Source organism: Corythoichthys intestinalis, chromosome 4, assembly GCF_030265065.1.
Source record: "Corythoichthys intestinalis isolate RoL2023-P3 chromosome 4, ASM3026506v1, whole genome shotgun sequence".
NCBI lineage: Eukaryota > Metazoa > Chordata > Actinopteri > Syngnathiformes > Syngnathidae > Corythoichthys > Corythoichthys intestinalis.
This window is the reverse complement of record NC_080398.1, coordinates 30,657,796-30,673,204: the sequence shown is the minus strand read 5'-3', so window position 1 is coordinate 30,673,204 and position 15,409 is coordinate 30,657,796. Positions and strand designations below refer to the sequence as shown.

Here is a 15,409-nt window from a genome sequence, read left to right as displayed (position 1 = left end):
CTTTTCATGGTTCACAGTTTTTGCATAACAATCAAACTAGAACAAAAGCCGAGGAGGTAATGGATACTAATGCACGCTTGTGAGTCTTAGTGCATGTATGCATGGAGGGATTGATGAAGTGTGTGTGTGTTTTGTGCATGTGTTTGCAGATTTCCGTCTGTTTGTGTGCAGTTTTGGAAGCGGGCCGGCTGTGCCCACAGACATGCTTACAGCTGTGCATGGTCTCCATTTGCATTCCAAATCGCGATTGGCTCTCGTATGTGTTTGGCCAGGAGCACCCTAAAGTGCCACAGCACGGCAGCAGTTGGCCAAAAATTTCTCAACCAAACACAGTAAAAACACTCCAATCACTACTGTAAGGACATGGAATCCCCGGACATTTCATTATGTATAGCTGCTGGTACGAGAAATGTAACACACATGCACACAAAAATCTGCTTTTACAAGTATCATACTGTTCACTTTTGTAATTTTGTTCTATTGGATACATTGAATTTACTAATGTCTAATGGGAAATGTAGAGGTTACCTAACATTATAAAAATGCATGTAATGGTGGTAGTACAAATATCGATACCTAGTTGCCTTTATAAAAGATTTATGAACTGCTGTGGTAATGTTTCATGTGACATTATGAACTAATTGGCTGGTATTGAAAGTGATAGACGTCCAATCCATACTGATTAGGAGGGTCTGGATGCCAATGTTCCTTCTAACCTGCACGAGTGCAATGAACTGCTTGCACAGACTGAGCGCACAAGACACTATGGAGCACATAAAATAAAATTTAACAGTAACATATTGTAAGGTCACTAGGAGTACTGTCGGCACCGCAGTGATATGTCAGCACGACACTCCTATTGGTGCATTTGATACGGCAACGCGGCGCTCCCATTGGTGAGTTACTGACACCACGATTGTATATAGTGTGAGGTGCATGACCTAAGGATTGCGCGGAAAAATAAAGTGTTATAAGTGAGTAGGAGTCCTGCCAAGTCTTTTGTACAATAATAATTATTAGTCTTAGTCATATTTTAGTCATTTCAAAATGTGTTTGTCGTCGTCTAGTTTTTGTTGACGAAAACTCAGGACTAATTTCGTCTGGTTCTAGTCGACGTTTACTTAAAAAGGTTTTTGTCTGTAAAATTTAAAAAAAAATTACTCCAGAAATAAATATATAAAAGTTTCTATATACTGTATTTGGAATGAACACTGAAAGTTGAGCACATATTGTAGCATCTACAAGGACAAAGCCAACCTGGTGACAATAAACACTCAGAGGGACAAACAGCACATTATTTTTCGATTATTTATACGGACCTGAACGCCACTAAATGTAAGTAAAAAAATGTTGCGCGGGAGTTTAAGAGGATGCTCGTCGTTAGCATTAGTCTATTGCTAACACGAATGCTATGCTAACGTGACAAGTTACATTTAGTGTGTTATGATGACTCAGCACAGACCTTAGCGTCTAAAGCAACATTGCATACTCTTTCTGGCCGGAGTAAGAAAACACGTCTTACCGTGTGCGTGTGTGCAAGCCTGGAGACTGGAGGGCAGCAGCACGTGTGACATAACCAGACTCTGCTACAATGCAGGGTAACTACGCATGAAATGTCACACATTGTGAACATGTGACTGAAACGATTGCACATTTTTGTTGCGTTCTCGTCTTGTCAGACGAACACTCCTTCATTTTGTTATGTTTTAGTCCCCCAAAACACATTTGTAGTTCGTTATTGTCTCGTTGTTGTCATGAAAAAAGTGTTCGTTGCCGAAATACCTTTGGTAATTCTCATCGTTGACAAAAACAACACAACAAAGTCTGTCGCCGTCAATGCCAATAAAGTGTAAATTTAGAAAATTTTAAATACTTAGTTATTTCGCCTGGTCTAAAATTGTTCAGCAACAAAATTGTCAAAACGTAACAATTCCTTTGTAAATTTAATTAATTCAAGTGAAATGGAAATGGTTTTGTCATACCCGTACATACCGTAATATTCGCACTATAAAGGCGCACCTGACTATAAGCCGCCACCCACCAAATTTGACACGAAAACGATATTTGTTTATAGATAAGCCGCACTAGACTATAAGCCGCAGCTGTCCTCACTGTATTATGGGATATTTACACCAAAAGATATTAACCGGTAACACTTTATTTGACAGCGGCATCATACGTCTGTCATAAGACCAAACGAAACACGATGAAGCTTTGAACCAATTGGCTGCTAAGCTTCATTGCTTCAAGAAGCTTCATTTGGCCATCACTGCTCCCTTGGGGGAGACAGTCAACCTCTGCTGCCACCTGCTGTCAACACTGTTGTTGTCCAACATGCCTCTAAGAATGCATTGCAGTGCTAAAGCTTTAAATAACAATCAAAATTCATGTTCTATGCCAATTATTTCTTCAGTTACTGTTCCAGTTGTTTAATTGCAAGTTAGCTACTTCATATGGCAGTGGCGCTATAAGACTCATAAAACCATCATAATTATGACATGACACTGGACATAAATGGAGTTGGTGATATAATTTGCCAGATGACACTTAATCTGTCATAAGCACCCAATAATGCTCATGATTAGGGTTGGGAATCGAGTATCGAGCATCAAATGGAACCGGTTCTAAAACTCCGATGCTCCCGGAATCGTTCGAAATTTTAGATTTTGATTGCATGTTTCGATGCCCTGACCGCTAAGTGGAAAAAAATTGCTCGAGTTCAAAGACTGATATTTACTGTATATACAAGTTAAAATTAGCTCTGTGAGAAGTAAATATAATTGTAAAAATCATCGAGAATTTAAGACTTTAATATAAACCATGCAAATTTTTTTTTTTACCCTGCCTTTTTTGTTCTAACCCTGCTTCTTAAAACAATCTGACTCGAGAATCGTTCGGAATCGAAACCGGAACTGGAATCGTTCAATTTCAAACGATTCCCAACCCTACTTATGATAGTGTCAAGTCATAATTACGGTCTTATGATGGCGCTGTCAAATAAAGTATTATCTATTAACCCAAATAAATCAACAAATCAGCCGCACAATACTATATGCTGCAGGATTCAAAATGAGTGAAAAAACTAGCAGCTTATACTCCGAAAATTACGGTAATATTGTAATAAATCGTTTGAATGCCCTTGAACTGTGTCAGACTTCACAATACTAGCCACGTTTACATGCTGACTTTTATTCATACCGATTCAAATCATTCCGAATGGAAATTTCAGATCAGCTGTTTACATGTCACTTCATCTATTCCGATCCAGCGTTTACATGTGACTGCCTTTATTCCGAAAGGACGTTTGACAACTGCTGTCTGACATGCGCAGATTAATCAAAACAAAGCGTCACGTTGCAAAACATGGAGATCGATAGTCGGAGTGCTGCTGTTTTAACTTTAACCCACTTGTTGTGTTTGTGGGGTCGTATCCGCTTCTGCTGTTTTGCTCTTTTGCCTTGTAGTAGCCGGTTTTCCACCGGTTTCTTATCTGGCCAACGCTCCGGTCTATTCCGGCTTCGTGTAACCTCTCGTGAACTTTTTTAAATAGTTCACTGTTGCTCATTTTACGCCCGTCTAAGCGAGCAATTATATTCAATTCTTTTAAAGTTTGAATTAAATACAATCTTTCCGCCGGACTCCAATTAGGTGCGCTGTGCTTGGAAGCCATGTTGCAAGTGACGTTACTTACGTCACAAAGTGACGTCACCACGTCAGTACGGAGCATGTGCAGAAAGAACGCAACCAGACACCATTCCGCTTCCCTGTTTACATGATATAATTTTACTTCTAATCGGTTTGGGAAAAGGAATATTCCACCCCTGTGAATCGGAATGAAATTCCATTGGGTTTGGGCCTGTTCATTCCGAATGAGGTGTTTATATGGAACATATTTATTCGGTTCGAACAAATATTCCGATTGTAATTGGAATATTTGGCTCCATGTAAACGTGGCAATTGTCAAATATTGTACTGTCCAAAGAATCGCTATTGAATTGTTTCATCATGAAATTTGTGATTTGCACTCCTTATATTTATTTCGCAAGACAAATTTTATACAAAAGAAAAAAAACTTTTTTAATACCGGAATGTCAGACATCAGTTTTGTGATATCACAACTTCATTAGAGCGAGGCTCAGGTAGGGAGGAGTTTGAACAAGTTACTCCTGAGGTGGCATATACACCCTTGACTGGTTGGCAACCAATTGCTGGGTACATTTAGACAAACAACTATTCAATATCAAATCATTAAACCTAACATCTAGCCACGTAATGGGAGCTCTCTAATGCTTTTTTTATTGGCCACCCATCCACATATGAAGGCGTGCACTTTTTAAAAAAGCATAACTGGTATGATCATTTTTGGAAATTATTTTGCAGACCCCCAAGCTACAACTAGTGGCCCATGGGTCCATAGACCCCAGTCTGAGAGGTACCACTCTAGAGACAGTTTCAGCGCTAAACTGTTGACAAATCTGCCAGCTCAAGTCCCAGGCCAGCAAAACAAACGGCAACAGAGGTAACTTCTAATTAAACGATGTCGCCACGAGCTAATTTGCCTTTTCATTTATCTGAACATCTCAGCATTATTTTCCTATTGTGCTCTTTATTTCCCGCGGACGTGCACCGTTCTCATTGTGGCAGTTATTAATCTTTCACGGGCCCGTTCCCGACATAAACAGATTCTTAAGTCACCGTAAGTTATTAGAGAGCAGTCTCCTCGGAGCTGTTTGGATTGGATTAATGCTCCTTCATGTGCAGTGGGTGTGGGAGAGAAAAATAAACGTTCTGGCTCGCTATTTTCCGAGCACGTTTGTATGTGTGGGAATTTGCTATAGAATTTGTCACAGTGCAGGAACTCGATTGATTTTAATGCTATTTGTCAGCCACAGTAGCCAATGTCAAATCAGTCTATGTTAGCTCCACCACTCTTAATGTATGTCCTAAATGTCAGGAACAAAATTCTGCTTTTAATGTTTTTGTAAATCTTATGTCGATTGGACAAAATTAACAACTGTGAATTCTCTACAAAAATTGCAGTTAACCTGTTCTATCCCCACAATGGGCAGGCACACTAGCGACCAAATTTTTTTGTCTACAAGCAATTCAAAGTCAAATTTACATAATCTGTCCCATATAAAGCAAATCTAAACAGCATGTAGGAGGTAATCTACCTGCTCTCCATGCATTTATTGGCCAAGCTGAATGACAACCGCCTCACATGTGATTCAGTGCGCCTGATCAAGCAGAAAATGCGGCACTCATCACTCGGAACCGACCCGCTGCCAGATATGAGGGTCGCAAGCTGACAGCCTCATGATGTGATGGGAGGTGGAAGGAAGCCTTGTCTTCAACTGTCATGACAGCTATTCTTTTGTTGATGTGGATGTGCCATTTGGGTCACTGTCATGCTGAAAGGTGAAATTTGTCTTCATCTTCAGTTTCTTATTGCAAGTGTGAAAATGGTTGTCACAGAGCCATAGGACATGGCTAATGGAGTCTCTCGGTCAGGCTGAACAACCATTCAATTCAGTGCGCAAGTAACTAAAGCCTGAGTTATGCGTTGCGGTGACGGCACAGGAACTACGGCGTCATTCGACATTCGATGGTTCTCCAGCCAGGTGACGCGTTGCTCTGTAATTCACCGCCAAGCCACTAGAGGTGTGTGGTGTTATGTTTGTACGGTTTTGGGGCATACTTGTTGACTTCTTGTCTAGTTTAACAGAGAAAAAATAAACAATGGAACGCTTGATTGTGGATCTTCAGCTCATCAACATTGAATAAATGTTGATCCTACAAATGTTGAGGCATAGGCGACACAGAAGACTGTTTCGAAGCGGTCTGTCCAACTTTTGATGCCGCATAGAGAGTTCTAGCCTCGGGTGGAAACCAGCTAGATGTGGCTGCTAGCTTCAAACTGGTGTCGAGCACTGCATCCAGCGTCTTGTCCGAGGTCTGCAAAGCCCTCCAGCCCGATTTGTTTGCCGTGTTCTACAACCAGCCAGTGGGAAGCCAAAGCAGATTTCTGGCGGCTATGGAACTTCCCAAATGTGTTGGAAGCCTTGATGTTAACGTTATCATAAAAGCACCTAGGCACTCTCAATCGACTCTATTCTTCATATACTTGAAGTGTGACACGTAAATAAGTCACAGACTCACAGCAAACATATTGTCATGCCCACGTCACTTCCTGTTTTATTTTGAAAGCTTCACCCTCTTCATAGTCGCGTACTTGCCCTTCCTCTTGTCATCTAATCACCTATTGTTTCCACCTGTTCCCCATTACCTTGTATGTGTATATAATGCCCTAGTTCCCCTTGTCTTGTGCAGAAGTGTCTTTCATGTAAGGTCAGTCACGTCAGCCTCTCGCCATAGCCATCATAGTTATTCGGTACATTATCCTCCATTGGAGTGCTTTGCGTTTGTAACTTTTGATCCTAGCCAGCTTGAATTTTTCCTCCTTGTGGAGCGCTTTATGTTTTTGCATTACCTCCCGTTTGGAGCGCTTTGTGTTTGAAACCTTATTTTGTTTCTAGTCATCCTGACTCATTCCTCCGTTGGAGCGCTTTTTGTTTGTGCTTTTTTTCATCCCCGCATGTTAGCGGAAGAACCTGTGTTTTCAAAATAAATTTTTGCCTGAACCTCCGCAGCTGAGTCCGCCTCGTCATCTCTGCCTGACACATATGTTAGGGCTGTCAAACGATTAAAATTTTTTAATAGAGTTAATTACAGCTTAAAAATTAATTAATCGTAATTAATCACAATTAATCACAATTCAAACCATCTATAAAATATGCCATATTTTTCTGTAAATTATATATGTATTCTGTACAATAAATTGTTGGAATGGAAAGATAAGACACAAGATGGACATATCCATTCAACATATGGTACATAAGGACTATTTGTTTATTATAACAATAAATCAACAAGATGGCATTAACATTATTATTATTATTCTGTTAAAGCGATCCATGGATAGAAAGACTTGTAGTTCTTAAAAGATAAATGTTGGTACAAGTTATAGAAATTTTATATTAAAACCCCTTTTAATGTTTTCGTTTTAATAAAATTTGTAAAATTTTCAATCAAAAAATAAACTAGTAGCCTGCCATTGTTGATGTCAATAATTACTTAATGCTCATGGGTGCTGAAACCTATAAAATCAGTCGCACCCAAGCGCCAGCAGAGGGCGGCAAAACTCCATAAAACACAATTAACAAGTGGGCATTTCACTCTACTGACATTTAAATCTGTCTGAGTGGGACATGTGCGTTAATTGCGTCAAATATTTTAACGTGATTAATTTAAAAAATTAATTACCGCCAGTTAACTCGATAATTTTGACAGCTCTAATATGTACACAATAAATGATGAAGTGCACCAACCAAAAATACGACAAAGTGATAAAAAGCTTGCAGTTTTTGGCCGACTGGGTCACCGCTTCGTGTGGCCACTCGATTCCGAACACACAAGTCTCGGTGGTTCTTCCATTTTTTTTTTTAATTCAATCGCTGACCTTGCCATTTGGCAATCTTTATGATGTCTTGACGAGACTTGCTCTTCGATGATACTCCTGTCGGCTTGGTCCATTTTTACATGTAGAAAAATAATTTTATAATTTTAACAATGGCGGGGATTTTGCGCTGAACCGGAAACAACAGTCTGAGCGGACCAGTCACAATCCATTTCCGCCACGTCATATGCGTCGACATGACGCTAGGGTTTGAAAAATCAATAGGAGCGCGTCAGGCTACAGCGCAGGGTCATAAATCGGGTCTTCCTTGACGGTGCAGGTCTGACGCGGAAGCATAACTCTGCCTTAACCTATTGAACAATCCAACAAGTAATGGACAAAGCGGACTATTGGCCAAATCACCGAAACAAACCGAAAACTGAACAATAAATTCTAGTCATGTGACCGACCAACCACCAAATCAATTGAACCATTGGCCAAACATTTAACCAAATGTTGGACCAACCATACAAATGACCCAAATAGCTGGCTAAACAACCAATTAATCAGGGCTTCAACTGACTGGTGGGCAGAACAACCACCCAACCAACCAAATGACCAGCTAACAAACTAAAAAAATGTATGTACCTTCCAACCAACCAATTGACCAGTCAACTGATGAAAAAACAAAAAGGAAACAAATAAACTGAGAAGACAACATTTCAACTAAGTGGCCTCAGCAATCAACCAACAGACAAGCATCTGACCACCTGTCAAAACAACCAATCAACCATCCAGCCAATGAATGAACTAACTGACAAAGCAAATGGCCAACAACCACTTAACAGCTTAACCATACAAATGGCTAGCTGATCAACTGACCAACCAATACATCAATTGACTAGTTAACCATTTACCACCTAAGCCTATTTTGCCTGAATTTGCATGCCTTTGATTTTGCCTTTATATTTCAAAGAAAAAAATGTTCACAATGGCCAAGTTGGGTCCCTTTTTTCAGGACACCTTGAAATTCACGTCCAAACTGTTGTTTTCGTCACTGACCAATTATAATCCACATTTTGGACCCAAAAAGACAAAAAAAAAATCCCAAAATCCTTTTTCAAAATTTGTAATGTTGATGTCCCATTGACAACCAAACATGCTCGACCAAACGTTTTGAAGCTTGATAATATTTATTTAACTTGTCAGGATAAACATTCAATAGAAAACAATAAGATTGGATAGTTTTATGTTTGACAGTTCAACACAAACAGCAGGTATGGTCATTGGCGTTTTTGGCCTTTACACATACTATGGTCAAAACAGGTTATATACAGTGCAAAATAGTGAGAAAAAAATTATATATATCATCTAACACAAAAAGGGTTTGGAGGATATCTCTGTGAAGTTAGGTATTGTACCCATCACCTTATCAAAAGTATACACGCACATGCAATGCAAGCTTCTCGAACACACATCTATATAAAAATTGAAAAGATTATAGTGAAGAAAAAAAAATATGACATTGAAAAACAGCATTTTCAAAAATATTGACAAGTAGCTCAGTTCAATTCAAATTTTCAGGCATGCGAGCCAATAAAGTTTTTTTTTTTTTTTTGCGCACTCAATATAGCTTCTTCTTGAACAAGTCGCACACAACGTCACACAGCCAACTCTTACGATGTTTGCGCCTGCTGTCACTTCTACTCGCCGAGACGCCGACTCATCCGAGGAAAACAACGACAAATACGGCTATCTTCTTCCTTGAGTTAATGAAATAATGCAAAAGCTTGCGCTAAATTTAGTTTTAGATTCATTCTGCACGTTTCAAAGTTGCTCGCTCAATCCAACCGGCCGTTGCTTGCTTCGCATGCCTCCCTTTCCTTAGTTGGCACCTCGATCGGCAGTTTATTAAAACTGTTCACAATCGGTTCGTCATTCTTGACATCACAACGGCTCTTGGGATATGTAGTCTTTTGTGCTGCTTTCGGTTTTGAAAAAGGACAAGAAATGATGGAAATATGGAGATAGACACATGGTCCATGCAGCGTTTTAATGCATATTTATGAGTGCAATAAAACAATAAAACTCAAATGACATTATCTCCCGTTTTACTTGGTCGATTGACTTTAAATAAAAACTGGTGTGGACATCAACTTCCGCACTTTCAAATGAGACCAACCAGCGGCACGTGGGTGACGTAATTACAGCGTGACGAAGCTTCAAAGACGATATGCGTAAACACATCGCTGCCAACACGTTCGGTGTTAAAGGGTTAACCAACAATCCAACTGACCAAATGACCAACCAAAAAATTAAGAATTTACTGTTGTATCATTCAACCAACTAATCAACCAGCCGACACATAAAACGACGGGTGACTAAGAACACAAAAAATGAACAACTGATAAAACAACCAACCGACCAACCAACAGAGTACACCAACAAGCAAACAAACTGCCTCCCTTGCCAAAATTCTAATCCATGCATATGAACAGATTTGTTCCAATTTCCATTTGAGTTGTCCATGTGGCATCACAAAAACCTGGTATCGGCATTTTTTTCCCCCATCCACTCGAAGTTCACCAACATCTTATTACTTTGCTCACCTTATATTTTTATGCACCTTTTTTGAATTTTGATCACAGCCCTTTTTCCTCTTATCTATGCGCTCCTTTTTGCACTGCCACCGCTCATCTCTTCCATCCGCTAATTCAGCAGCTTATCTGAGCACCAGTTCCATAAAGCTGCATGATCCCTGTCGCCTGGCAGCCCCTACGCGGGAATCATGAGTCAGTACGCCATGATGGATGACGGGGGTGTAGGAAAGGGGACTACGAGTGAAGGGTAAGGAGCTTGACAGACGGTCTGGGGGAGTCCACACTCGAGGGTAGCTCATGGGGAGAGCTGGCAAGTGGCAAACAGATGGTAGTAGATTTTTGGCGAAAGCAGGAGGAGGAAGTAACAGGAGCTTCCTGTACGATGTGTAAATCCACCTTTTTGGTGAGGTTCGAATTAAGTTCAGGATTTTATCTGTTCTGATTTCTTTCTGATTCATCTTGTCACATGTCACAGCAGATTATGTTGAGAAGAAAAATGTTCCCAATAGCACAAAAAGTAACAGGAATGCAAAAGTGAAATTCAAAGTTCAGTTTGCAGAGACGACAGAATAGAAGAGCAAAATACACTGCTGGCCAAAAGTTTTGTAAAACACAAAAGAATAGAAAAAAAATATTGAATCATTATCATTTTACACAAAACTCCAAAAATGGGCCAGACAAAAGTATTGGCACCCTTAAAAAAAAAAAAATCACGTGATTCGTCTCTAATTTGTGTAATTAACAGCACCTTTTACTCACCTGTGGCACACAACAGGTGGTGGCAATAACTAAATCACACTTGCAGCCAGTTAAAATGGATTAAAGTTGACTCAACCTCTGTTCTGTGTCCTTGTGTGTACCACATTGAGCATGGAGAAAAGAAAGAAGACCAAGGAACTGTCTGAGGACTTGAGAAGCAAAACTGTGAGGAAGCATGGGCAATCTCAAGGCCAAGTCCATCTCCAAACACCTGAATGTTCCTGTGTCTACCATGCGCAGCGTCATCAATAAGTGTAAAGCCCATGGCACTTTGGCTAATCTCCCGAAATGTGGACGGAAAAGACAAATTGACAAGACATTTTAACGAAAGATTGTGCGGATGGTGGATAAAGAACCTCGACTAACATCCAAACAAGTTCAAGCTGTAATGCAATCCGAGGGTACGACAGTGTCAACCCGTACTAGCCGTCAGCGTCTGAATGAAAAGGGACTCTGTGGTAGGATACCCAGGAAGACCCCACTTCTGACCCAGAGACATTAAAAAAGCCAGGCTGTAGTGTGCCAAAACTTACCTAAGAAAGCCAAAAATGTTTTGGAAGAATGTTCTCTGGTCAGATGAGACAAAAGTAGAGCTTTTTAGGAAAAGGCATTAAGATAGAGTTCACAGGAAAAAAATGAGGCCTTTAAAGAAAAGAACATGGTCCCCACAGTCAAACATGGCAGAGGTTCCCTGATGTTTTGGGGTTTTGCTTACTGCCTCTGGTACTGGACTGCTTACCGTTTGCATGGCATTATGAAGTCTGGAGACTACCAACAAATTTTGCAGCATAATGTAGGGCCCAGTGTGAGAAAGCTGGGTCTCACTCAGAGGTCACGGGTCTGCCAGCAGGACAATGACGCAAAACACACCTCAAAAAGCACTAGAAAATAGTTTGAGAGAAAGCACTGGAGACTTCTAAAGGAGCCATCGTCCACACCCCCCTGGCCCCTCGGGCCACCCGCGCACCCATTAAACGGCCTTCAGGGATGGCAAGAAGGGATGCAGTGTTTTGCTAATATTTCTAATTTGCAGTGTTGTTGATTACAATGTTTGTTTAGTGCTTTTCGTCTTCCTGCGAAAAAAGAATAAATGACGATCGGCCCGCCATGATATTTACGTCATGAGCCTTCACGCTGCGACCAGGGACTTAACCAGCTGGCTTTCATATATGCTGCCACCCAGTTAAGTCCCTGACATTATACCCGGACACGACCTGGTTATAGTCCGTGTCATCTCCGTGTGAGTCAATCCGGGAAATTACCGTATTGGCCTGAATATAAGACGGCCCTGATTATAAGACAACCCCCTCTTTTTCAAGACTCAAGTTTGAAAAAGACTTTTTGAACACCAAATTAATTTTTATACAGAAAATAATAACAATAATCCTAAACAAATGAGTATAAAAATATATTTAAGAGAAAAAGCATGTTATTTTGCCTCATTCAAATCTTAATATCTAACTATCTATAACATTTAAATATGTAAACTAAAGTGCACTCACATTCGTAAATGAATGGCTTCTGGTTTTTGAAATGTAAATAAACCAATCTATTGTGATAAAACAACAAAATTGCAATAACTGCAATAACCATCAAAGTGAAGTCTAACTTTAAAGGTAGTCTTGAAACAAATCTGAATAAGGAAAAACATTGCAATAAAATAATGCAAACTGGTTAAACTTGAGAGTAGCTGAGATCTGTCATGACAGGACATTGCTTCAATGATATCTGGCGCCATCTAGCGTCGTGAATGGGTATGACGTCTATACCGCGGATATCAGACGACCCCGTCTTTTTCATTCTTATTTCAATGCAAAAAAAAAAAACAAAAAAAACACGGTCTTATATTCGGGCCAATCTGGTACTTTTAGACATAAGGGATACCCATTACTTAACCGGAGTTCAGCATATGCCTGACTGAACGCTCAAACTCAAGATCGACTGATGGCTCCACCTTATCAAGGAATTGATAGATTGACGAAATGCTCAAACACTCAAAAGCAATCAAGAATGCACTGTTAATTTCTAAAAAGAAGTCAAACTATTCATGTATAAATTTAGTGAAAAGCAAACATCTGCGAGAATTTAATCTGTTATTTATGATTAAATATTTGCTTTGATGTGGCTTATCTGAAAATTTTCAATAACACGTTCTCATTTATTGGAGGATTTGAAAAATATACCTGCCAGCAGTTTGTCATTTCTTGGGGACATAAAAATCATATTAACTGTTTGGAGCGAGGCTAAAAGGACGTATTTGTTGCCCTTTGGAATGTCGATCTCTCATGCCCCAATTTGAAGCATTCGCACGTCTCATCTGATAAATCTTGGTCAAAACACACGTCAAGCGACTTTCACTCTCATAAGAGAGAATATAAACTGCCCTCACCTTCACCTCACTGCAGCTTACAGAACATCAAGCAAAGAACGTGTGTCGCGCTTTAAATGCCATTACCTCTCTCCACGGTTGAAAAAATGAATACAAAACAGTTGAGTCATATCTCTTCAAATTCAAAGTTTATTTGATATCAAGTCATTTAAACTGTTTTCTATAATTAATGTGACATATAACCTTATGTGTTGTTTTCCTAAATGGTCAAATTAAAGTAGCAAGCAGATTTAGTTAGCACTCATTCTTTAATATCATTAATATCACAAAACCTAGCATTTGGACAAATAGGTGTAGACGATTTATATCCACTGCAGCTTCACTCGGTGGCTCTCCACTTGATAGCAAAACCTTGTCTTCTGTCCACTTCACTTGCATTAGATGCCCAAGGCAACGAGTTAGAGCCCCTCAGAGTTGTTCGCTGACCCCCCGTTTTTGCAACAGGCTAAAAAAAGGGCCTTGGAAGAGAGAATTGTAGAATAATTTCTCCCTCACTTTACCGCTGAGAGCCTAAAAATGGCCTTGGACATAATGTGGAAAGAGCTTTAAATGGAAATGGTAGCTTCCATTAGGAAGCATTTACTCTCTCGCACTATAAATTCTCCTTATGCATTATTAAAGGAGTATTCTATTGGGTATGGAATTGTAATGTGCTCTTGTTGTGGGTGGCGATGACACTGAGGTTGCTCCCATATTTTAGTGAGGAATAACCTGTATGACAACCAAAATTAACGAACACAATTGAGACCAGCACTATCCCATTACACGAGGGTGTTATTGGTGCTATGCTGGTTGCAATTCCTCTAAGGAGCTGTAAAGCTAGACTATTGGGTAGCTGTCAAAAATAAGTGGTTTATTTGTATATTTATATAGTTCAGTTAGAGAGGAATGAAATCTCATTGTTCGTTTTCCCAATTTCTGCAAGTTATACGCTTTAAAAGTGCCAAAAATCAATCGAAAAATCAACCAGAGTACCAATCAACTGACAACCCAATCACAAGCTAACCTGACACATGATTAACCAAAGAACAGAAAACTAAATTATGTGCCAATCAACTGGCCAAGAAGTAACCTACCAACTGACGACCAAATTACTGATTAACCAACTAATCAATCTACCAATAAACCAACAACCTACTGAACAACTAACTAACCGCAGGATCATTTAGCCAACCAAACATCTTACTGACTCACAGAATGATCAATGCAAAGTGGCAGATTTACCAACAAACAAATTTACCAACAAACTCACTTAATAAATGCCCACTTAACCTGCATAAACATATTGACCACAAAAAAAGTCACAAACCAACCAGCAGAACAGCTGAATGAATGAATGAATGACTGATCATATTTCTGAACATATCAACCAACCAAAAGACTGCTGGAAAAACCTAACCAACCCAGTGAAAAACTGAATAACTTACCACACAACCAAGATAGCAATCAGGAACCAAATGATTGTTGGGCAGGCCAACTGTCATGACGTGGCGGCATGGAGAACCCAAATGCAGGGAAACAAAAGCCAGGACAAGGCAGGGTGCGTGGGAACTCCAAATTACTTTAATAATCATAGGCTGAAAAAACAAAGTGCAAACAAAAGCAATGGGGTACAGACAAAAAACCATGAATCAAAAACTTACTCTGGAAGAAACAACATGAGGGCTTGGACACTGAACGGACACTCTGGGATGGATATGGACAGGAACTCGACAGGATAGACATCGACAATGATGCAACAAGGAGGGAACATACACTGGGAGCTTTAATACACAGACAAGGGATAACGAGACAATGAAGCACAGGTGGGTGATACAAGAGGCAGCGGATTGGTGGATACACAAGGTACAGGCCACAACAGGTGAAATCAATGGTCAATTACATGGACAAGAAACACTTGGGCAAAAACCTAACACAACTTAACTCATGGCATGACACCAACTGACTGACTGACCAAGTGATCGACTGACCAAGCAGCCAACAACTCAGGTCATCGATGGAACAAGCAACCGACTGGCCAAATAAGAAAACCCAAAAGGCCAAACAACCAACTATCGTATTGGCCCGAATATAAGACATTCCTGATTATAAGACGACCCCCTCTTTTTCAAGACTCAAGTTTGAAAAAAAGACTTTTTGAACACCAAATTAATTTCTATACAGAAAATTATTACAGTACATCTGAAACAAATGATTAACACAATA

General features: G+C 39.9%; 1 protein-coding gene across 2 annotated transcripts in view; it reads right to left on the bottom strand.

Moving 5' to 3' along the window:
* Nucleotides 1-15,409, bottom strand: part of iglon5 (IgLON family member 5) — a 424,128-nt gene that overhangs the window by 156,250 nt on the left and 252,469 nt on the right. The window contains exon 1 of one of the 2 annotated variants that reach the window (XM_057833794.1): nucleotides 14,848-15,155. The exons of the other annotated variant lie outside the window; for it this stretch is intronic. Coding sequence (XP_057689777.1) covers nucleotides 14,848-14,929 — 82 coding nt within the window. The 5' untranslated portion in view covers nucleotides 14,930-15,155. Of the gene's footprint in view, nucleotides 1-14,847; nucleotides 15,156-15,409 lie in introns of those variants that run through there. 2 annotated transcript variants of the gene reach the window in all.